The sequence below is a fragment of the Pelecanus crispus genome, chromosome 2 (assembly GCF_030463565.1).
Source record: "Pelecanus crispus isolate bPelCri1 chromosome 2, bPelCri1.pri, whole genome shotgun sequence".
NCBI classification, from domain to species: domain Eukaryota; kingdom Metazoa; phylum Chordata; class Aves; order Pelecaniformes; family Pelecanidae; genus Pelecanus; species Pelecanus crispus.
This window is the reverse complement of record NC_134644.1, coordinates 105512906-105536621: the sequence shown is the minus strand read 5'-3', so window position 1 is coordinate 105536621 and position 23716 is coordinate 105512906. Positions and strand designations below refer to the sequence as shown.

The 23716-nt window shown below is 43.6% G+C and overlaps 1 protein-coding gene across 1 annotated transcript in view; it reads right to left on the bottom strand.

Moving 5' to 3' along the window:
• Positions 1-22874, bottom strand: part of GALNT12 (polypeptide N-acetylgalactosaminyltransferase 12) — a 51933-nt gene extending 29059 nt beyond the window's left edge. Inside the window, exons 1-5 of the mRNA XM_075705796.1 lie at positions 22495-22874; positions 7786-7955; positions 6874-7063; positions 4037-4222; positions 1853-1970 (exon numbers count right to left, since the gene is read on the bottom strand). Of these exons, the coding sequence (XP_075561911.1) occupies positions 1853-1970; positions 4037-4222; positions 6874-7063; positions 7786-7955; positions 22495-22874 (1044 nt within the window). The remainder of the gene's footprint in view (positions 1-1852; positions 1971-4036; positions 4223-6873; positions 7064-7785; positions 7956-22494) is intronic.
• Between the last annotated feature and the right edge of the window lie 842 nt (positions 22875-23716).

Genomic DNA, 23716 nt, shown 5'->3' with positions numbered 1-23716 from the left:
CAGCAGGAGCCAGGAACAGCAACCAGGAAGACTCCATGCTTCTCTGGTTAACAGACAGACATCAAGTGAGACAGTCTGCTGATGCCTTCTTTCTCAAGAAAGTAGTTTTGTAACAATAAAATACTATTTATCCCTGAAATCTGCTGTCACCTGGTAAAAACCAAAACCATCAAGCCTCCTGTCCCACAATCCAGTGACACACAGATATGCAAATATGACCATAAAACATACCTGATGGTGAGCAGAATACAAGGAAAATCCAGGATACTAAGTTGTGAACTCCTGCAAGCCAGTGCAGCGTACCTCTACACCACCACTGGATTGCTTCAGCAAGCTAAGTGTGATACGGGCAAGCCACCCGCAGACAGTGCTCAGTGGGAATCATAGAATCATAGAATCGTTTAGGTTGGAAAAGGCCTTTAAGATCATCCAGTCCAACCATTAACCTAACACTACCAAGTCCACCACTAAACCAATTAAGGGTAGAGTAGCAACCCCACGCCTTCTGGCTTAGTGGCTGGATCATTTATAATGAAAGTAAAAACTAGGAATCATTAAGATTGGAAAGGATCTCCAAGATCATCAGTCCAATCATCAAACCCACACCACCATGGCTACTAAACCATGTCCCAAAGTGCCACATCTACCCATTTTTTAAACACTTCCAGGGATGGGGACTCCACCACCTCTCTGGGCAGCCTGTTCCAATGCTTGACAACCCTTTCCATAAAGAAATGTTTCCTAATTTCCAACCTAAACCTCCCCTGATGCAGCTTGAGGCCATTTCCTCTTGTCCTATTGCTAACTACTTGGGAGAAGAGACCAACGCCCACCTCACTACAACCTCCTTTCAGGGAGTTGTAGAGAGCAATAAGGTCTCCCCTCAGCCTCCTCTTCTCCAGGCTAAACAACCCCAGTTCCCTCAGCCGCTCCTCATAAGGCCTGTGCTCCAGACCCTTCACCAGCTTCGTTGCCCTTCTCTGGACACGCTCCAGCACCTCAATGTCTTTCTTGTAGTGAGGGGCCCAAAACTGGACACAGTATTCCAGGTGCAGCCTCACCAGTGCCGAGTACAGGGGAATAATCACTTCCCTGCTCCTGCTGGCCACACTATTCCTGACACAAGCCAGGATGCTGTTGGCAGCACAGGTAACAGCAGAGTTGAGGAGGACAAGACCATTTTGCTCATCAGCCTGGACTGTCTTGTATCTCCTCTCTTCTCCCCTGCCATAAAACCTTTGCATTCCAGCTCCCTATCTGCCTCACGCCTAAGCTCTGGTCCACCTTCTGGTGGGGTACAGCTCTACAGTTCCCGGAGATTTTCCCTATCAGCTTTTATAACCTTGATACAAACTTTTCCTGAAGTGAAACAGAATAAAGCCTTAAAGAACTGCAGGGGCTGGCTTGTCCTGCCCCACTGGTAACTGCCACCAGCTCACTCCATCAACCGCGGTGAGAGTTCCAGATGCCACGTTATTCCAGAGTCACATTAAAGCATTATACACGTTTCTTTCCAATGATCCTTTTCAAGCCACAGAATCTAAACCTCATCCGCTAATATCACACCACTACTTACATTTGATACTGGCATTCAAAACAAAAGACGTATTTTTTTAATTGTTTTAAAATGGCTATATTTTCTGAAGGAAAATATAACTATACTGACGCATGAGAACAAGGAAAAGAGATTCATATAAACATCTCCCAAAATATTCTCTTCTTAACACTTGCTTACATTACAGCTATCATTAACTAAAAAGGCATGAAGAAAGAAATAAGAAACTTGGTTTTGTTCTCAGCAAAAAAACCCCAAACAAAACCAAAGCACACCACTTTCAACTGAGCCACTTACCCTAAATGAGAATTCAAGGTTTTCTCCTCCCCAGACTTCCATTCCTGTGTCATAAGAACCAAGATAATCAAAATAATTCTTGCTCACAGAAAACAATCCACCTGCCATGGTTGGAGACCTGTAAGATAAACACTGTGTTAATACAAATTTTTGCAATTACAGTGTCTTGGTGAGCAGCCATAAATGACTAGCCTCTTACCTTCACATTGTATTACATAAGCTTTTACTGTGGCAGAATTAGTTTAGTCAGCTCTGAAATTCTAAGTGCAGTATCCTTATATATTTTACTTAAGTAGTAAGTAAACACGTTTGTGCTTTATTAATTAACAACATTTCTGATCCCATTAATATCAAGTAGAAAAACTCGCAGACATCAACTGAGCAGATTTAAGTAAATAGAGCCCCTGAAGAGATTTTTTTGTTTCTAAGATCTGCCCATCTGTATTTTTTTTAATTGTTTGCTACGTTTGGAAGAAAAATCGGGGGTCAAGACTGGCTCCTCACTGAAGACCACAAGGCCCAGAGTGACAGCGCACATAGGAGATGTACTTTAAGTAGGGTAGTGTGTGTGCATATATATAGACTTCAATTTGTTTATTATTGTTCCTAATTGTTTACAGTCTTAGAAAATGACCCTCTTTAAAGTGCCAAGCATATAATGCTGGAACTAAATTCAACTGACACTTTATGAATTTTACTAAATTGCTGTTGAGGTAAATATTAACAAATGCTAGGTGCAGTGATCAGTTACTCTTAATCTGTCAAAACTAGTTTTATCAGCCACCTTTTTGAAGCCACACTGTCTTACACTGTCCTATGTTGTTTCAAAGAATGGAAAGAGATGAGGTGAGACAGAAGGAAAAAAAAACAACCCCAAACTCCATAACCAGTCAAGCTCTTCTGTCTCAGTCCAGATCTCGTCTTTCCAAACACAGCTGTCAGTGACACCGCTCTCAGCACTGCTGCTTTCTCCAGACGCTTGCCAGGCTCCCAGTCCTCAGGCTACCATGAAGCTTTATCCCTCATCATTTTCCCCTTGGCATGCTAAAGACAATTCTTCTTGTCGTGGAGAAGAAAAGCATCATATTTAAACTAAAGGCTTTAAAAATGTTTACTCTATTTCACAACTTTTTTCAGGAGGATGTGGACCAATATATGCTGAGAAGGACTAAATTACTGCCTCAATTTTCCCATTTAAAAAAAAAAAAAAAAATGTTCTCTCAGCTAGGATAAATTCATTAATATTTGTGAAGTACTGGGTATTATCACCATGCTAAACACCCTAGAAAAGACTGGGAAAATTCTGAGAGAATTCTGTATTTGTTGTAGTCCATAAGATAACAGGTTATAAATAAAAACAAGGACTAACAAAACCATGGTGTTAAAAATGCCAAACAACAACTTCATTTCTTACAATACACTAACAGCAACTTCCAAACTGAGTGTAGCAGACCCTCAACTATCAGGATTTTTTCTACAGTGTCCATTTTCCAGATGCATTGTTTGTACTCTCACCTTGTGTCTCCTAAAACTACAGTATGGAGTGAGAAATGATACCAACTGATTGAAACTTGTCTTAAAACAAAACTAAAACCCGCAAGGAAGACATCTGCACGAGCTCCTATGAATTAGCCCTTCATAGAAGCTATGGTGTGTAGGGCTGTATCACTTCATCCCAATGAAGAACCGGCAAACTGGTTCACCTCTGAAAACAGAAAAAGGAACCACCACTATTGCTACGGCACAGATACAGTCTTCAAAACTACTTTTGCCTTCTTACTGGTTGATCGTTTTTTTCCCGTCTTCATCATTGACCATGATACATTTTTTACAACGCAGACCTCTTTGCTTTGCACAGAGGACATCCTTTAGTATTAGTTCATCAGTTACAACCTTCCCGTGTGCTGATAAGCATCTGTGGGAGTTTGCCTGCAGGAGTCCAGAGACTGCTAGTGCAATAAGGATTCCATATGGAAGATTACACAGGCATTTCAGCTTTTACAGCAGTATTTTTTTCAGGAGCATGGTGAGCAGGACCTATTTTGGGAAAAAAGGGAACTAAACAAGATATGTCATTTTTAGTATTATGCTCATTTCTCAAATGTTTTTCAGCAGCTGGCATTTCCAAGTGAAGTCAAAAGCACTTGTAACATTCACAGTTTCATAAGATGCATAAAAACTAACCTGATCACATCAGTCTTGGACTTCCTCCGGTTTTGTTCTCTTTCAGGGGTATTATGCCAAGTGAAGACCAGTCTCCAGTCAAATCCGCCAATCTGTGGCTCACCAGCATTTCCCAAGTACTCAAATGTATTCCAGTCAATAACATCAATAACAGGGCAGACAACAGCTGATTCTTCTTCCGCAATCCTAATACGATTTTAACAGAAAAGAGCAACTTCCATTAGGAATGTCTCTCAAAAACTAGAACTGTCAAGAACAGAGAACACTACAAATACCAAACACAAAGTTTTGCTCATTTGTAACTCATGCTGCAATACAAGGAAAGGACAGCTACAAGAACAACCACCGATTTCTTGCTGAGGGTGCATCAGGAGGATGCATCAGGATGGACTCAGCTATAGGCACTTTGCAAACATCAATATTCCTGGACAGCGGAAGTGAGGTATGCCAGATGGGTTGAGATAACACATTCAGCATCTGGCGTGGCTGACATATCCAGCACTGCATTCTCAACAAAAACATCTATTTTGTTTTGTACAGGTAGCTGCATTCAAGATATTTAGAAAGCAGCATGACTATCATTCTGCCAAGATGAATAAGGTAGCTAGGCTCTTGGCTCATCGCTGTTCTTGTAACTGTGATCATCTGCAAAAAGTTATACTGAGCACTACTTTTTGAGCAACTCAAAAAGAAGCCATGGGCTTAAAGAGAAAAAAAAACCAAACATGCAACACAGGAATTAGATCTCCAACAGTGAAACATACATGAAGGCAGCCTCCAGAAACCCTGACCACACAGGAGAGAAAAAGGAGAAATGAGATAGTTCTGCAGAATGACACACCTATCAGCAAGGCTGATGTAAAGATAGTTAAGATCTTTATCATACTAAGAATACATCAGAGCTGATGACACTTCTTTGCAGGTCTACTTCTGCAACGAGATAAACTCCTTGCTCCCACTTCTCAGTACCGCACAGGGTTTTCTGCATTCCTTTCCAAAAGCATTTGCCCTTACAAAAGGCCTTGGGATCCTTTGCCTTCACCTCAACTTCTGGAAAGGCCTCTCAGTATCAGGAGAGACCAACTTCAAGCACATGAGCTCAAGCTAAGGCTTTTCTCCTAAATCACTCTTTAGCAATCTTCTCAAGGCTAGTTTTAGACATCTCCTGTTAGTTCAGTGAAAAACTGACTTGTTTGACTTTAAGATGCTGGTACTTGTTTTAGCCCTGCATCTTCTGATTTGGGTATTCCAGAGGAGAAGAAAAACTGAACACATATTGCTAAACAAGGAGGAGGCCTGATCTATCTGTCATTCAAGGGGAGCCAGTTCCTCATGGGATTATTAAGCTTAAAACCCGCAGGCTGACCAAGGGGCTCTGACTCTGAAACTAGAGCAGCTTGTGGTGGTTAAACGCAGCAGAGAACAGAAGCAGTTCCAAAGAAGTATTGTCTGAGCTGAGAAAGACTGCCTTTAAATATGAAATGGTCCCTTGTTGCCAGAGGGAAGATGTGACACAGCTGTTTTCTTCTTTATGATCTCCCATTGAAATCCTGTTTGGTAGAGTGCACAAAAGGGCTTATACAAATATTGCTATCTCCTGTCTCACTTGCGTAAAGCTTATGTACAAAGCAATGAGAATGATATGCACACAGAGGAAAAAAAACCCCAATAAAATGTAAAAATGCTTTGTTGCTCCTGTAAAGGAAAAGGAGTAAAAATTAGGTACCTGGCATGTGATTTCAGTTATGAAAGGAATCAGGTAAGTGAAAGCCAGCACCTTTTCTGTAAGTTCAGAATTAACTAGATGGTACAATGCACAGGCAGCTTACAAACAAATACAACTATGTTTGCACTGCAAAATGCTAACACTGTTGTATTGCTTCCGCAAATTTGAGTTGAGATATGCCATGCAAACATCCCCTTTGAGATGTACGTCTGCATCTGCAGCAAGAAGGGCAAAAATTCCAAGACACATCCAGGGCTAACTTTTTACAGACGATGATTTATTACACTTAAAATTATCGCAATCCTTCCTCAAGATTGCCATCTAGTGGTTTACTAAAGAAGTGAAGAAGTTACAGAATCGTCTCCACAGTTACATACTGTCTCTTCAGAGGAGAGTTGTTAAAAACATGCTTATTCTTTGATTTTTACCCCTTTTCCTTTCTTCACACTATACTGTTCACAGTTAACCCACAGTTATCTGGGATATACTTGGTATGAAATCTAGAAACAAGTTAAATATGACAATTTTAAGAAAAAAAATTAAAATATTATTCCAGATACAATTTCAGATGGACATGGGGAGTTTGAGAACACAAGTTCCCCTAGGAATGAGGAAGACTCACATGCCTCAAGGCAGCATGCACTTTTGGAAACGTCTCTCCAGCTGGAGAGAGACGGATTAGCTCAGGACCGGGAAGACAGAGTTTATCGACTTCTCTTCCAATCTGCTTATGTGTACGTTGCCCTGAAACAGGGGATGTCTCAGGGCACGCATCTTTCCAGACCTTCTCATCCACCACACAGGTGATAGAAGTAGCCACCTCTCCCAAGGTAGTTTCAAAGCTGGGGAAGGATTCCTCTTCTGAAGACAAAAGTTTCCCTTCTCTGAGGAAAAAGAGCAGCCTGGTCCTCAGGAGAAAACAAAAATCCACCTCCTGATCTTCCACACTTCCATTTCCTACCCCACCGCCAGGAAACAAACATTGGCATGCCTCAGGGACCAGATTGCGGTAACCTTGGGTAAATGTCTACCAAGAGCCGTTTTTCCACTGCAGAAGTGTGCCAAAGCATCTCTTCTCCAGAAAGAAAACCAGCCCAGAGCATAACCTCACCTTGCCAGCAGCGGCTCCAGCCAGCCCTCGTGGCATTCACAGTGGCAGTCCAGGAACGTCAGGATGTCTCCTTTCGCCACAGATGCCCCCAGCAGCCGGGCGCGAACCAGCCCCTCTCGCTTATTTGCACGGATAAGACGCACCTTGCGTAAGCCAGCCACGTAGTTTTCCAAAGCTTCCTTTAAATGTTCTGTAACAAACAAGTAAAAAAAGAAAGAAAGAATATAGTTCTGGAACGATTGGTTTATGTCGTGCTACAGAACTCTTTTTTCAGTAGCGTATTACTTATAGCAGTGCCTTAAAGATACTGGCATTTTGCACTCTGGTTCTGCTGTACTGTCTGTGTTAGGAAAGGACAAGGAAAAAGCACAGAACTTGGACGGACACAAATCATACTCAAGAAATTGAATGCTTCATATTTGCCTCTCTAATTCATTTCCAAATTGCTAACTGCTTCCCAAACGTTACGTAAAACTTTTTCCATGTAAAAGTTTTATTCTTAACACCGTTCATCTATGTTGGAAAATGCCAGCATCGTCTTTGTGCCCCATAATTCAAACAAGAACAGTTAACCAGGTAGCTCTCACTATACTAGACACCAGGGCAACCTTGAAGCAATCAAAACTGGCTCAAATTAGGAAATCTGAAATGCTCTGACCATACTGTACGTTATCTATATATGCAAGCACTCATGTTACAACACAGCAAACGTGCTTCACCATTCTAAACTAAATTTGGTCCAGAAGTCAAATTTTTCACTGGCACGCTACAAGAAAAGCTATCTTCCAATTAGATGCCTATGTTGTACAGTTTTATGGTATGTTACCCAAACAGTGTATGTTTTTCTCCTGTGGACTGGCTGACCAAAAAAACCCGTCAACAATCAACATTATTTAGAATTATTCTTCCTACCTTTGTCACTGTAATCATCTACAAGGATAACTTCTTCCAAAAGTATATCTGGAGATGTCTCAAGAACACTATGAACAGTTCGCAGAAGTGTTGACCAAGCCTCGTTATAAAAAGCTATCACAACAGAGGTTTTTGGCAGGCTATAATAATCATACTTCTTATCTCTGCATCTGTAAGTGAGGGGATTACATTTAGCATAAGTGCAAAAGCATTTGTTAATTTTCAGAAAACTATTCTCAAATGAAGATTTTGTACGTCATTTACTAACTGTAAGCAAGAACATATAAAGGATCTTAAAAGAACTGTATGTACATTGAAAAGTCAGGCAAAGACTTTCAGGAAGCTGGTCTTCCAGAAGTCCCATTTCCACAGCAGCATTATGACTAAAACCCCGCAACCCCCCAAAACGTCTAGAACGAAAAATAATAGGAGGTATTCTGGTCTGGTGTATGTGCAGTAACTGTCTTTGCACAATATTACCTCAAGTAGAAGAGCAAGCAATGGCCAAAACATGCCTCGGATTACAGAAAGAAAAAAGAAATAAAAAGAAATGTAAAACCTAAGTGCAGTAAAAACAGTAGCATGAATTACCGATAACTTGTGCTTTGGAAAATAAAACAAGTGCTAGACAGTAAAAATATAACTGTGAAGGAACAGCAACATATAAAGAGAAAAAAAACCCAGCAACAGAACTGAGATGTATGTACACTGAAGCAGATTTTGGGAAGACCACAGAACTGCCAAGATATAACAGCTAAATCCACAAAAAACACAGACAGACATAGAAACGCACCGTTTTGGCTCTACGGAGAGCCAGGAAGTTTGCAACCCTTTGGATTAAGCTCCAGAATGTATTTCCTATAAATATATATATATATATATGAACTTCCCTAAATGAACATAAGGATGCCAAGAAAATTACAGCTGAGCCAAATGTGTAAATTGTTAAAGATTCCCCTGGTCTGAAAGAATTTTCAAATAATGACGGTATTTATTACCATTCCTCCCCTTTTCTGTATGAGCAGTTTTGTTAAAAACCAACAGAAATGGTTGAGATGTTTGAATTTTCTCATGCCTCCAGCTTACTGTCTGGAGTCACTGGGGCTTGGAAGGGGAAGAAGGACGTATTTCAGCTTCTGTAGACTGCTACGTCACAATAGATACCGAAGCACGTAGGACATCTCTCCCACCAAAACAGAACAGCAGCGAATCCTCCAAAACCTATGCCACAGGGAGCTGAAGAGGGAAACCAGAACTGATCAGTAGAAAATGTGACAGCAAAATCCCCTAGGTCAATTTAGGGGAAACAAAATTCCTCAAAACACCCAGAAAGTGACATTAAAAGAAAACTGCTTACCTTGAGCACATTGAGAATATATTTACTTATATACTTTACTATATTTAATGCTGCTGTGTTTGCAATTAAAAAAAGACTTCTTACAGGTTTCTTTAAAAAATAGGCAATATCTATTAAGATCTGTGGTACAGAAAGAAAAAAAAAAAGAAGTCTGAATCTGAATATTCCTAAAATTAAAATTCTCACGAGGAAAAAAAAATGTCCGTAGAGTACTTTTGTAATATATACCTGAAAATGAGGAAGCAATGAGGAGAAGTGACACTTGGGCAGAGGAGGCACACAGAAGGCTGCTTCTCAAACATGAAGGGAATACTATGCAACAACACTCATTGCATATGATTCGTCTGCATGCATACACACATACAGATATACATAGATAGGTAGATACACGTACACACACCCTTATATAGTGAAGCACAAAAATGCCTGTCCCTCCAGGCTGTAACTTGTCCTGAGAGAAACAGGGGCATTCACACACAGAACTGCCTCACACCAATGGCTGGTGCCAGAAGTGATTTATTCTGCAAAATGTTCATGTATTAATACATGAAAAAGGAATGACATTCTAATTAACTTTTTAAAAAAAAGGCAGAAAAACGTACTGTATCAATCCAATTTTAGAAATACGTATTTACTTTAGCCTGTTGCAAAACATTTATGCTTAGTACTGCCAGGAAAAAATTCTTCTTATATATCACAGTCACTTGTACCAGGCAATTTCAGTTCATTTCTTGATGGAAATGGCATCTTTAACTACCCGTTTTAGAAAACTGAAGGAAATAAAGAAATAAATAGAAAACCTCCAGGAAGCTTTCTCTGGAAAATATGTCAGAAAGATTCACGGAATAATAATGTTGTATTCCATTATTTCAAAAAAGAAATCCAAAAGGTCTGAAGAAGCTTATAAGCCTAATTATAGATTAAAGACTTCAATGGATTTGCCTGAAAATTACATGCTGGAGACGGAAAACAATTTGGCACAGAGCAAGGCAATCCCCAAACTGTGATTCACTGTGTGTTGCTGCCTCCTTCGATGAGCACGCCCTACACTGTGGAAGAAGGTCAGCCTCCCATGGGACACACCACCGCACACGTCTTAGGTTTCTGAAGTCAAGAAAGAGGCCCAAAACTAAAAAAGGCATTTTATGTACCAGCTCTGCGGTGGAAGGCAGCACGCAAGCGCAGAGAAGTGACTGGCCAGGGCGGGCTGTGGACCACCACGGCTCCGAGCGGTGGCCCTGTAGCCCACTTCCCCCCAACGGGCCGGTGGGACAGGGCTGACCACCCACCGAAGAAAGAAACCACCTCTCACCTCACACACTGAAATACACAGAACACGACTGAAAGCTTAGCTTTTTAGTACATCAAGTTTATTTGGGGGAAAACTAATCGTCACGTACAGATCAGCTAAAATTTTGAAACTTTTATTTTTAAAAAAAATTAAGAAAAAAACCAGTTATTCAACTTCTATGTGGATTTGCATGTTTATCTCAGTAATTATTTCAAAGACATACATTCCTTACTAGATTACTACAAGATCTCAACCGCTAGCAGTCTCAAATATTGTTGATAAAATGAAGCATAATTTTCCTTATCTTTCTGTTTTGAAAGAAATCTCAAAGAGTTTTGCTCAGTCTTAAAAAATAATCCCACTGGGGAGACTACAAACCTAAAGCACTTAAACTTGGGAAAAATAATAGTGTAAGAAAATAATTTTAAAAAGAAAAAAAGAAAAAAAATCCCTGAAATGGAAAAACACTTAGAAGTGTTGTTGCATAACAATTAAACGGCATACATATGGACACTAAACATTACTACTTCACAAGATACACAAGCTTCAAAAAACTCACTACAAGTGTGAAGCCTGACTTCAAGCATAGCAGTCATAACTCAGCTTTTCCATTTCCCAACTCCTATTTACAACAGAACCACCTTAGCGGTGCATCTCCTGTATTCACCTTTGCAGAATTCAGGATGTATTTTTATTCTCCGTGTGTCAGCCAAGTGCCCAAGCTCCTACTTTTCGAGTGAATCATTTCACTCCTACTTTGGGTTACTCAGAAAAACAAGTGTGTATCAGTTACAGTATGTCATTAGAATGACAGGGAGGATACAAACTGGTGACAGCAGTCCCAAAATACGTTTTTGCAGATACTGGGAATGTATATTTACACTGCCTGTACTGTAAGCTGCTGTCAGCTTCTGACTAGGGCGCTCTCTGGTGCCACCCTCAAATGCTGTCGTGGTTTAGCCCCAGCCAGCAACTCAGCACCACGCAGCCGCTCGCTCGCTGCCCCTGCCCCGGTGCAATGGGGGAGAGAATCGGAGGAGTAAGAGTGAGAAACACTCCTGGGTTGAGACAAGAACAGTTTAATAATTGAAACAAAGTAAAATAGGAATGATAATAGTAACAATATAATAATGATAATAATAATAATATACAAAGCAAGTGATGCACAATGCCATTGCTCACCACCCGCCGACTGATACCCGGACAGCTCCCGAGCAGCGATCGCTGCTCCCCAGCCAGCCCCCCCCAGTTTATATACTGAGCATGACGTCACATGGTATGGAATAGCCCTTTGGGCAGTTTGGATCAACTGTCTTGGTTGTGCCCCCTCCCAGTTTCTTGTGCACCTGGCAGAGCATGGGAAGCTGCAAAGTCCTTGACTAGCATGAGCAGTACTTAGCAACAACTAAACCATCAGCGCGTTATCAGCATTCTTCTCCTACTAAATCCAAAGCACAGCACTGTGCCAGCTACTAGGAAGAAAATTAACTCTATCCCAGCTGAAACCAAGACAAATGCGTAACACCGTCCTGTCCCAATACAGGGGATCACATTAAGACAGGATTAATTGCATCCCACGTTAGCCATCTAAAAAGCTAGGTGCTATCTTTGAGCTAATCATCTGGACTCTGCATGTCTGTAAAGACAGATCCAGAAGGTGATTCACCTCACCCTCCTTAAGACATTATCTAGCACAGACAAACAGACTTCCCCCTTGTCTATAGAGGTTTAACTATAGAGCAGATGCTTAACTTTTCTAAGGCTAAAGTTAAACTACAGGAAACTACCTATAGTCCCTACTATCGGCTGCCTGATACATCACCTAGACCCTAGTTATCATAACTACCAAATGGTTCATAAAAACGTAACACAGACACGAGGAAATGAGTTGCCTGTAAACATGACATTTCCAAGCATGGACAATAAATGCAGAAGCACTGTCATTTGTAGTCCAACATATTCCTTCACTACTCTCATTATCTTATCCAACCACAGGAATCTTACTATTTATATAGATAACAATTACACATATTAAAAAAAAAAGCAAACACTTAAGCTAAAAATGTGTGCATGTTGAGTGGGTTCATTTTCTTTGGAAAAGTACACATATGTCTAGTCAAGCTGGTTTTGGAAAAAGTTACCAGATACCAGGATCAGTCACTGAGGAAAAAAAAAAAACATTGCCAGCGCACATGAGCAGCTTTTTCAAAGCCAACAAAACAAAGGCATGTTTCAAATAGCACTTGGATTTCACTGAAAAATACTGGTATATAATGGATAGCAGCAATAACGGGTAACGCGATGCAAAGGAGCGACACCTGCTCGGCCTCAGCCCTCTGATGGCTCCTGCTCTCCGCAGCCCCACTAGAAAACGCACAAGCAGAGTCTTTGTGCACAGCGGAGTTGCACCCCGAGAAAATGCAGCCGGGACTGCCCCAACCACTTCCCAGGGAGCGGGCTGGGACGCTGCCCTGCTCCAGCAGCAGCCCACTTCGGCACCGTCCTCGGCTTCCCCCAGGCACTCTCTGCCGCGCTGGGTGGGTGTGCCAGGAATCCTCCGGCTTGGTCACCGCAGCTTAAAAGACAGGTATAAAACAAGAAATGCCAGAAGACACAGCTTTTGTTTATCAATTTATAAAAAAATAAACATCTACATTTTAAAAACTCTAATTGCATTCAGCCATGAACCCTTAACTTCGTAGGCAGGAGGAGAGAGAGAACCAAGTTCAGTATGCACCATCTTTCCTGGATCGTTCACTACAGCACCTGCTCAAACACCTACCTCCACAAAATGCAAACTGAAGCAAAGCTTGTAAAAGTGTATCATTCCTGTGGGTTTTTGGCGTGACGTTTTTACACCGCATTTGCAAGTCACCGTCTAACCGAGACTATGCGGCCGACAAGTTTAATAATTTAACCTTGGAATCTACTACGCTACAAAATCTTCTGTTAGCAAGTTTTACAATAGGTTCTTTATCAGAAACTAAGGAGACATCAGTCAGGAAAGGCCCAAACAAAATTAAATGGGCTATTTTAGAGAACATTTGTGTCAATTAATGTAATCACTCAATTTATTTCATTGTAAGGAGCTGTTTCTCTCTTAGAGATGCGTATCTGTACACAGGCAGAGAGTGCATGAATGTGTGCACACCGGGCATGCTGCCATGAGTTAATTAGGAATGGCTGCTGACATACTTTCACCACAACTGCAACAACGATACGGCACGAGAAAACACATTTTTAATCTCCAAATTTTATGTTCCATCTGCCAAGTTACTCGTATTTTAAGAAAAAATATGAAATGTTCCGTGAGTTTTCAAAGATTTGTTGAGAATACAATTGGCTTAAATTATTTCATGCTTTCTAAAGGTATAATTCTCTTTTAGAAATAAGGTACTGGAACATTTTTAATGGGAAAAAAAGTGTGTGTTGAAAATCAAGATGTTAAAATTATTCTCAGCAACCCACAAAAACAGCATTGTTCTAGACTGCTGAAATTTTTAAATTTTGCTTTTGAAGTTTCATTATGAATGCCTGAAAATGCAGAAAGTTCAGGATTCTGTACCTTCTCTCAGGAAGTTCAAAACAGCACGTGTCACTGCTATATCTGATTTAATGTGATTTATGTGACTACGGTACGTGACATCGGCCCATCACAGCATCATCCAGCAAAGATTGTCAGGATCCTGCTTCAGACTGGGTTGCAGGCAGTGGGCTAGGAAACCCAGGCTTGCTGGGTTTGTTACGGTGGACATGCCAACTCACACTACTACCTCCTTTTCTCTTCCTAATTTGAACAGGGTTAGGACATTGAATTAAACAGCAGATGCCCTTTTAGTAAGAGGTGCGCTCAGACATGGCGTTTTGTAGGCTGGAAGTAAAAACGGCGGATCCGGATGAACAGGCGTCTCAATCCGCCTTCTCCACTCCCCACCCCGTAAACTGCAGAGGTGGCAACGTGAACTCAGGAGTTACGGAGGCCATGTTACCTACCCCAGGCTGAACGTGCATTTGAACGGCCCCTCCTCACCCCTCCTTGCGGGGAGAGCAACCTATGGGTAAAATCCAGTGTGTGAGCCAAAAGTGACACAGCCCTATCAGAGCAAAACCTGGGATATAGAAGTGTGACATTTCATGGAATCACAGAATGCTTTGGGTTGGAAGGGACCTTTAGAGGTCATCCAGCCCAAACCCCCTGCAGTGAGCAGGGACAGCTTTAGCCAGATCAGGTTGCTCAGAGCCCCGTCCAACCTGACCTTCAATGTTGCCAGGGATGGGGCCTCCACCGCCTCTCTGGGCAACCTCTTCCAGTGGAATTAAAGGATATGATAAATCAGATTGTTTTTATCTCCTCCAAACAATACCCAACTTTTCACGCTAATTTATTTTCTCACGTAAAACTACCTTGAACCAACTGCCAGCTCTGTTTTTTTTTAAAAGGAAAAAGTCTTGTCTGAGCATGGGAAGGCTGCATCCAGCTTTACACACCTACATACCCCATGCGTGTTTGGATATTACAGAACAAGGCACTGACATTTACAGAAGGTGTTGTCTTGGCCCAATTAAGCAAAGCAGATAGCAGCAAGGTGCTGATAATCACCAGAATGGCAAATTATTCGGGGCAAGGCCAGAACACGTAAGCAGCACGAGTTAAAGTGATGCTGGCCCACGCTGCCCCGCCACCTGCTCCCAGACCAGCAGCCTGGGTAAACGCTCCCTAAATTGTGTCTGCTGAAACAAACCTCGTTAGGGAAGAGCCCCCCCAGAATATAGTTCGGTCTACAACACCGCGATATGATCGAGTATTTGAAAACAGAGGCTAGCTAGATCATGAAATGGTTTTCCAGATTATCTGATGTTTTACAGAATTATTCTCCCAGTGACAATAAGGCCTCGACAAGACAGACTGCCAAACACTCCTTTAAGATTTCAGATAATAAAGGGCTGTGCTAGTATAAAAACATTGTGAGAAGCAAGGATGAACACCAGGAAGTTCGAAAGAGAAGAAAATATTTGCAAAGAAGTTGGGGGGGGGGGGGGGGGTGGGGTGGAGCAAATCTGTTTAAGACAGATTAAAAATACATTAAGCAAAAATTGTCTAGAAAGCCCACCTATGAGGGTGGACTAAATCCACATCCTAAAATCCACAAATTTAAGAAATCCATAGATCTTCCTAATTCCAAATTGTTAGAAAAAAGGCATAGAAGTTTCTACCGAGCCCAGATTCTAGATGTGCAGATAAGGCAGCATTTTCCATGTATCTATGGGGAAGAAACAATTGTTATTTTATTTTGCTGACTTGAAACAGCGGTTTCATTTTGCTCAAATGGTTACCCGTGTTTGCAATTTTCTTCCAAGGCAGTGAGATACACTTAACATTTGCACAGAGCCATACAATTCCCTACACCTACCTATTCAGAAACTTTGACGTGAGTAATTTGATTCAGGACAAGAAAAATATTTTGCAAACTAATACAGTAACTGAGAGAAGTTGTTGTAACCATCACTAACAGTAGGGTGAGGATGCACCTGGTCCTTACAGAGAATCACGTATAGTAAAAGCACTGTTTGAACAAAGAAAAAAAAAATCAATTTGTGGTTACTATCACTGATCTGAGAACTTTATTAGGTTAAAAATGAAATCAGCTGAAACCAATCACTCGTCTAGATGTCAGAGGAAGTTGAGGATCTCTACCAGCAGCTGTAAAGAAAAACAGTTCAAAAAATAAACACTTGAGCTCTTCCGGAAAATGTTAGCAGGTGACTATTAAACGAAAGCATTACAACAAGGAAAACGGACATATTTTTAGAGAAGATAGAAAACAAAAATAGTAAAATATTCTAAATATCAAAGCGCTTGTGGAAGCATTGCTGCATTCTGCACTGCTATAAAATGCAAGCCTGCTTATTTTAAAAAAAAAAACAAACCCCAAACGCTGCAGATTTATTACTCTCCCACTTAACTGTATGAGGGAGGAATGAGATGTCCCAGAGACACACTGCTTTGTAGGACTAAAGCCTGTTTATAAATGGCAGGAATCCCGCCAACTAACAATAAAGTAATGACTAAAAGGTACTACAATTAATGTAATTACCAGTAACCAATTATCCATTCCACAAAGGCTCAGAAAACAAAACAAAAAAATCCAACCCCAAACCAGTGACCACAGTGTTACGAAACTACTAAAGCAAATACACCTATAAGTGTTTTAGGCAAAGCATTTGCTCGTAAGTGGAAGAGTATGTGTGTTTTCAGGATCAAATGTAAAGCATGGGTATATCTACGCCAAAGCAAGCCCTGGGCGCAGCGTGCAGTCAGCTGCACATTTAGAGGGAAGGGACATGCTGGTGTGATCAAGCTGTTGCAGCTAAGCTCTCCAAAGAGTTCCCTTTTACCAGACGCGCAGCAAAAAAAAAAAGTCACTACACTTATTTCACCTTTGGATAACGGATGAAAGTGAAGCTCCTGGGTGAAGTCAGGCGGTCACGGTGTGCTGGGGAGGAAACACCGCCTGCTGCGCCATTTCCTGGAACAGGGTAAGGGTAAAACTCCTGGCAGGAGCAGCGTGCCCATCAACAGATGCTATGATTTTTGGAGTAGAAGAGGGACCAAAACCTAGTCTCCAGGATTATTCTGGGAATTTGCTAGTGAGATACTATCAAATGAGCAATCTGCATAATTTGGTATTTACAACCCAGTACACAAAACTAACCATGGTAGCAACTGAGACTGTAAAAGAATCACATTCAAATCTGGCAGCAGACAGGAAAAGCAGTTTTGACAGTCGGAAAAATCTTAGCACAAGATTGTTACGCTAAACTCAAAGACAGTATGCCAGAAACTAAATAGTATTATAGGCATAAATGATGGTGACAGAGGAATTTAAGTATTTTTTTATATCTATCTAGCTATACACAGATATGTAAATACATATACACAGATACTTTATGTATAAAAACATATATATATAAAACGAACTCTCTCTCCAAAACACAGAAAATGATCTAGAATTAAAGAACGAACCTCTAAAACTTTTTTTTATAGCTGCTAATTGTTATGTAGACCACAGTCAGTATTTTGGGGGCTTTTGTGGCTACTCAAAATCATTTTCCAGGTAAGGAGAGACAGGAAAGACTTACAAATCCGTTTGCTTGTAAGCACAAGTGAAGTGAGGCCCAATGGCTGATTCAGGCTTCTACCATGAAAGAGGCAACATAAAATGCTGAGTCAGCACAAAAGTGCCTATTCCTGCCTTGTTCCTTTTGTAACAAGAGTCAGCCAAAAGAAGGCCAGTGTGCTTTTAACAGAAACCATCCCTGAAATAAACGTGCGATGCACCCCTACTGTGAGAAATACAGAAAGAAAAGAAAAGAAAAAAAAAAAAAGTAGAATGTCTAAGATCAGGAACAATGCTCGGTAACAGTCCTTAACCTAAAAGAACCCAAGCAGAAAAACTGGAAATGTATTTCTTACACATTGTTATGCACTGTAAAAGGGAGAGAGACCCTATCGGTTGTCTGCCTCATCCTGCAGTCCGGTAAAATGAGCACGCAACGAGAAGCCCGGCAGGACAGGATGCGGCCACGCTGCTGCGCAGGGGGAAGGCAGAGCAGCAGCGGCCAAAACGCTCAGCCCAGAGCTCATCCTGCTGCACTTCCAGGGCATCAGCCCCAGCACGGCCCTCAGCAGGGCAATGTCTGATGGAGGATGCTTGCTTGTTTTAAACCTGCTGTAATTGCTGCTTCCCGTATGTGTATAAACTGAAGAAATGAAGGACAGACATCGGGAAGACAACCTGGGCCACCTAGACAACATTATGATTTGGGGGGGAGGGGGGGGGAAGGCAGGGCATTCACTGTGGCAGTGACGTAGCCTTGGAAGAGGTGCTCAGAGAGGCTGATGAACCTCCATTCTTGGAGACTTTCAAAATTCGACAGACAAGGATGGCCTTTAGCAACACGCTCTAACACTGAAGTTACCCTGCTTCAAGCAGAAGGTTGGACTAGAAGCCCCAGAGGTTCCTTCCAACCTCTGTCATTCTCTGACCCTATGGCATATTTCACTTCTAGCCTTGTACAAACTGTATCACCATTTAGTAATTTCCTTACATTCTTATGCATAATATTTTACCAAAAGAACATTTTTTATGGTTTGTTTATATATAGAATTTGTTTATATGTATGTTTAAATATATATATTTATGTATACATATATGTATTAATATAGGCACATATATACATACATACACACACACACATAATTCTAGCTGCCAAAAAAACTGAAGAGTTTCTGTGTGATGAAACACAGTATTATCAGTTGCTGACCTCAAGCACAGACAGTTAAAGGAAGCGGGAACTGTCTAAAGCAAACAACAGATGTTGTTGAGTTCTCCAGGTCTGTGTTTCAGTAGAAACAAGGATCGGTTCTCAGAAAAACATGTTACAGTGGTCTGTGAGAACAAGGAGTGAAGGTCTTTGAGTATCTACATTGGCAGGCATACATTAGCAGGAGAAAAAGTGGAAGAAACTTTATAATAAAGTAAATAACATCTATATAGGATTCATAGTCAAATATCATCAAACAATGCATTATTTGGGTGAGTAATCGCAAACTATTCTTCTTCACTTCCTGCACAGTATTACCAGACATAGGTGTTGGCAAATAACTACTGCCACATTTCTGGTCTGAGAACAGGTCCAGGATGTACATACAACATGTAGCAGTGGAAAAAGTTTTTTGTCACCGAGTTCCTGATAAAGCAACACCTTGTATACGTAATTTCCCAGACCAGGTTTAAAGACTTACTGGTTCACATATTCTCAATCTTATTAGCAAAATTCTTGTTTTCACTAGATTCATGTTTGTGGTTTTCACAATTCACACCCCGAGAGCGGGTTCACTGATGAATGTGGGAGGGCATTAAGGTTAAAAGGAGCAGTGGGGGCATCCAGGTGGTGGGGATGTTGCCTGTCTTTATTTCCCTTTCTTACCTCCTCCCATTCTCCTGGGATCTAAAAATTCCAGACTCACCTCCACACACATAATAATATGCTGAAAGAGACCACAAGCCCATAGCCCAGAATAATGTCTCCAAGCATAGTATCTGTCAGTATCTCATGAATACTTGACGTCAATTTTCTAGTAGATGGAATTCCTCTAGTACATGGATTTTTGGAAAAAAGAAGGTAGCAGAATTTGTGTTATCCACTTCATGCATCAACCTAGTATTGCAGCGGCTCAGCAAGAGGCACCCTCTCTGTGTGTCCTTCAGGCTGAAAAGGTGTAAATTAGTCACTTCTGTACAGAAGCCATGCCACAAGTTGAACAGCATTGGGTCCAACACAGATTTCTGTGGAATACCAGTGACCCTCCGCTATTTGGGGAGGGGGGGGGGGGGGCAGGGGGGGGTGGTGGTGCAGACAGGACAGGGACAAACCAACAAGTGCTTCCCAGCTTTTATCCAGTTATTTATAAATGCAAGGAATTTCTACCTTATTTCACAGCTGTTTAAGGAACTCATCATAAGCCTCTGGAAATAACACCACACTTCCTTCTCCATATATTTACAACCTTCAGAGAACTCCAATAGGTTTGTGAGACACGTCATCCTTGACAAAGGCCAAGTCGACTCTCTCAATAGAAATAGGTCACACCTACCTATCTGCTACTAGTTCTTTTCCTTACCACAGTTTGTAAATAACAAGCCTGGAAGAGATCCAAGGCTTGCCAGCACACAGTTCTCTGGTTCTCTGGCACTCCACTAAAAAAAAATGGTGTATTTGTCACCTTCTGGTCTTCAGGTACCAAAATTGTTTCATTGATCACATCTAAAAATTTAGCCTTTGCATCATTTTTGTGGACAGCCGAAGTCTAGTTGAAGTCTACTATTACTACTTATTTCCCACCATTGGAGCCTCTCCCAAATGTTCATTAAAGATCATAAATGGTCAAGCATTAGCAATGTTAAAATAAAGAAACCAAATTGTATTTTTCCTAGATTTGACTTTTCAACCTATATAGACTCTAATCTTACACTGAAGTACAATGAATTTTCTATCACTACAGGCTTGTGGATACTTTTTTCTTTTTTTTTTTAAACACAGATCTCTTACATGGTCTTCCTTCTTAAGAGATGTAGTCAACTTTATTGCAGTAAGAGAGGTAGTTAACAACTTCATTGCAAAATTGTCTTTGAGGAAGTTGTTGGGGTTTTTTTGGTTTTTTTTTTTACATTTGCTGTGCGAATTGGATAGATGTTCCGTGATATTTCTGCCATAATTTAGACTTAACTGTGTGAAAAGGCATGAAGCACCTGCCAGCAGATACTACAACAGTACAATACAGCCCCAGCCTCAGAAGGCAATTATCTCTGAGATTATGACACCGATGCCTTGCAATCCTTTTGGCTTGGATACATTTTGTCATTTCAACATCCAAATATTCAAATGAAAAAGGATGTGCCATTGTAGCAAAATCCATCTGCCCACTTGTATTATTTTCATTTCAAGAATCTCCTCCCATCTATCATGTCCCCTGCTCAACAACTGTGATTTTCCATTTCCTCCAACATCCTGTCTGAAAGAAATGGCAGGAGTCCAGAATAATTAATTAATTGAAATTATTTAAATTCTTCCTGTAGAAATGCAACTAAAATGGTCCTTTTTAGCCTAAGGTCTATAGGCTGATTCTAAGGGGAGAATAAAAGATAACCAAGAAAAAACCCCTACTGCCACGCTTAAATTTGCGATAAAAAGATTTTGCACTTGCATTGCAATTTTTTAAGAGCTATTGTAGGATTCACGGTTTAGATTCAGCACTTATAACTCGAGTTGGGTGAACTACAGCACGGGGCACACTGACGTGATGCGAACGCACGGCAGAGGCAGAGCCCTGCTTTTTCCACAGCTCTTTTGCTACCATACCGCACAAACCTGTTGCAATGAAATAAACTGGCTGTAGCCAAGCTCAGGTGAAACAGGAGAGGAACCTGCAGCCACGGCTCTGTCCTGACCCCTTTGGCTGAAGGCACATACCTGTAACTACGCAAACCTGTTCCTCTCACCAGCTGGCTGCTCGCTCACAGGACAGCCCGTGCTGAGGTGAACCGCTCAGCTAAGCCAGGTATTTGTGTCAGGCCAGAACTGGTGACACGGTCGGACCCGCTGCGTAGCACTGCCTCCACAATCGCACTTAACTGTTGCCTGTAAACTAGAATCATGTCATCAAACAGCATCTAACCCTCAGTTTACAACTGCACGTGCCATCATCTGGCATTAGTGTCACAACTGTAAATGTAATTTGTAAATGTAGATTGCCCCGGCAACTAAGTATCCAGGAACAAGCAAAGTCCCAGTTTAGAAGAATGCTATGCATCTCTACGAGCATTTTCACATTGCCCCGGTAAACATGATAAAACAATCTGCTTTCTATGTGTGGCATAAGACATTCGCATACAATGCAAAGCTGAAGGCTGGGAAGCACAACGTTTGGAAAGCTGGGAGTGACTGGAAAAGTACGCAGCTGCCTACGGTGATGCATCCAGGGGAAAGCAGCAGGAGAAGCACGACAGCAGGCCACTGCTTAGGGGCTGAAACCGCACTGCTAGGGCTGCCGGAGGAAAGCAGCCTCCCCCGTAGGGCTGCCGGAGGAAAGCAGCCTCCCCCGTAGGGCTGCCGGAGGAAAGCAGCCTCCCCCGTAGGGCTGCCGGAGGAAAGCAGCCTCCCCCGTAGGGCTGCCGGAGGAAAGCAGCCTCCCCCCAGCTGCCGCACCAGCACCACGCCACTGCCGCTGCCGGCCGCAGGAGCGAGAGCCAGGCAAAGTCACGGACGGCTTTAACTCTGCGAGCGCACGCCGCGACCTGAAGGCGCTTGGGGCGGGGAGGAGGGGAGAAAGTTTTCAGAGCCTCCACGTTTCCGAGCGAGCTGCAGCCGGGCCACGACCACCCCCGCGCCGACCGCTGCCACCCACCGCCCCTTTCGTCCCGGGGAGCTGCTCCAGCGAGCCAGGCCGGGGGCGGGCAGGGCTCCGGCGCCCGGCGGCAGGTGGGGCGCGGGTACTCACAGCGGGTGCCGGCGCTCGGGCAGGCGGCGGTGCAGCGAGATGCGGTCGCTCAGGTAGGTGTTGATCTGGTGCCGGCGGATGCTCTCCTCCTGCCGGCGCTTCTCGGCCGGGCTCAGCTCCAGCCGCACCGCCCGGCCCAGCTCGCCCAGCGCCCCCGGGTCCAGGGCCGGCTTCTCGTACACCGGCTTCCGCAGCAGCTCGGCGGCGGGCGGCGGCGGCGGCGGCGGGGCGCGGCGGGCGGCGTGGCGGGGCGGCGGGCCCTGCCGCCAGGCGAGGACGCCGAGGGCGGCCAGCAGCCCCAGGGCCAGCAGCGCGCCCCCGCCGCGGCAGCCCCGGCCCCGCTTGCCCCGGCACATCCCGCGGCCGAGGCGGCCGGCCATGCCGAGCGGGCGGCGGGGCGGCCTCGGACACGGCCGCGGACGCGCCTCTGCCGCGGGCGGACCACGGCGGATTTCCCACGGAGCTGCCCACGCCGCGCCACCCGCCCGCCGCCAGGAAACCCGCCCGGCCCCTCCGCCGCGGCTCCTCCCTCCCGCCCCGCCCCGCCGCCGGCCAGCCCGGAGGGGCGCGGCGCGGAAGAGCCGCGCACGGGCGTTGCCGTGGGCGGGGGCAGCGCCCCGCGGGTCAGCGGAGGGGAGCTGCGCCCCTGCCGCCCCCACGAGCCGTGCCGCTGGGCGTCGTGGTGGTCGGCAGGCCGGCCGGCCCCTGGGGCCGCAGCAGCCCGGGGGAGGCAGGCGCCTCCCGCTTGCGCCGGGCTCTCGCCGGGGACGCAACCGGTGGAGCCGGCAGTGGCCCGGACCCAGCCCCGGGCGCTTGCCCCACGGCTGCCGGGGCAGGGAGGGAGCGGAGCGGGGCCAGCCCGGTGCTGCTGGGTCATGCCCTGCGGGGACGTGCGGCGGAGGGAGGAAGGCATGTCCCCTTCGCATGCTTAGAATCATAGAATCATAGAATCGTTTAGGTTGGAAAAGACCTTTAAGATCACCCAGTCCAACCATTAACCTACACTGCCAAGTCCACACTAAACCAATCAAGGGTAGACTAGACTAAACCATGTCCCCAAGTGCCACATCTACCCGTTTTTTGAACACTTCCAGGGATGGGGACTCCACCACCTCTCTGGGCAGCCTGTTCCAATTCTTGACCACCCTTTCAGTAAAGAAATGTTTCCTAATTTCCAACCTAAACCTCCCCTGGCGCAGCCAGGGGCTTGAGCCCATTTCCT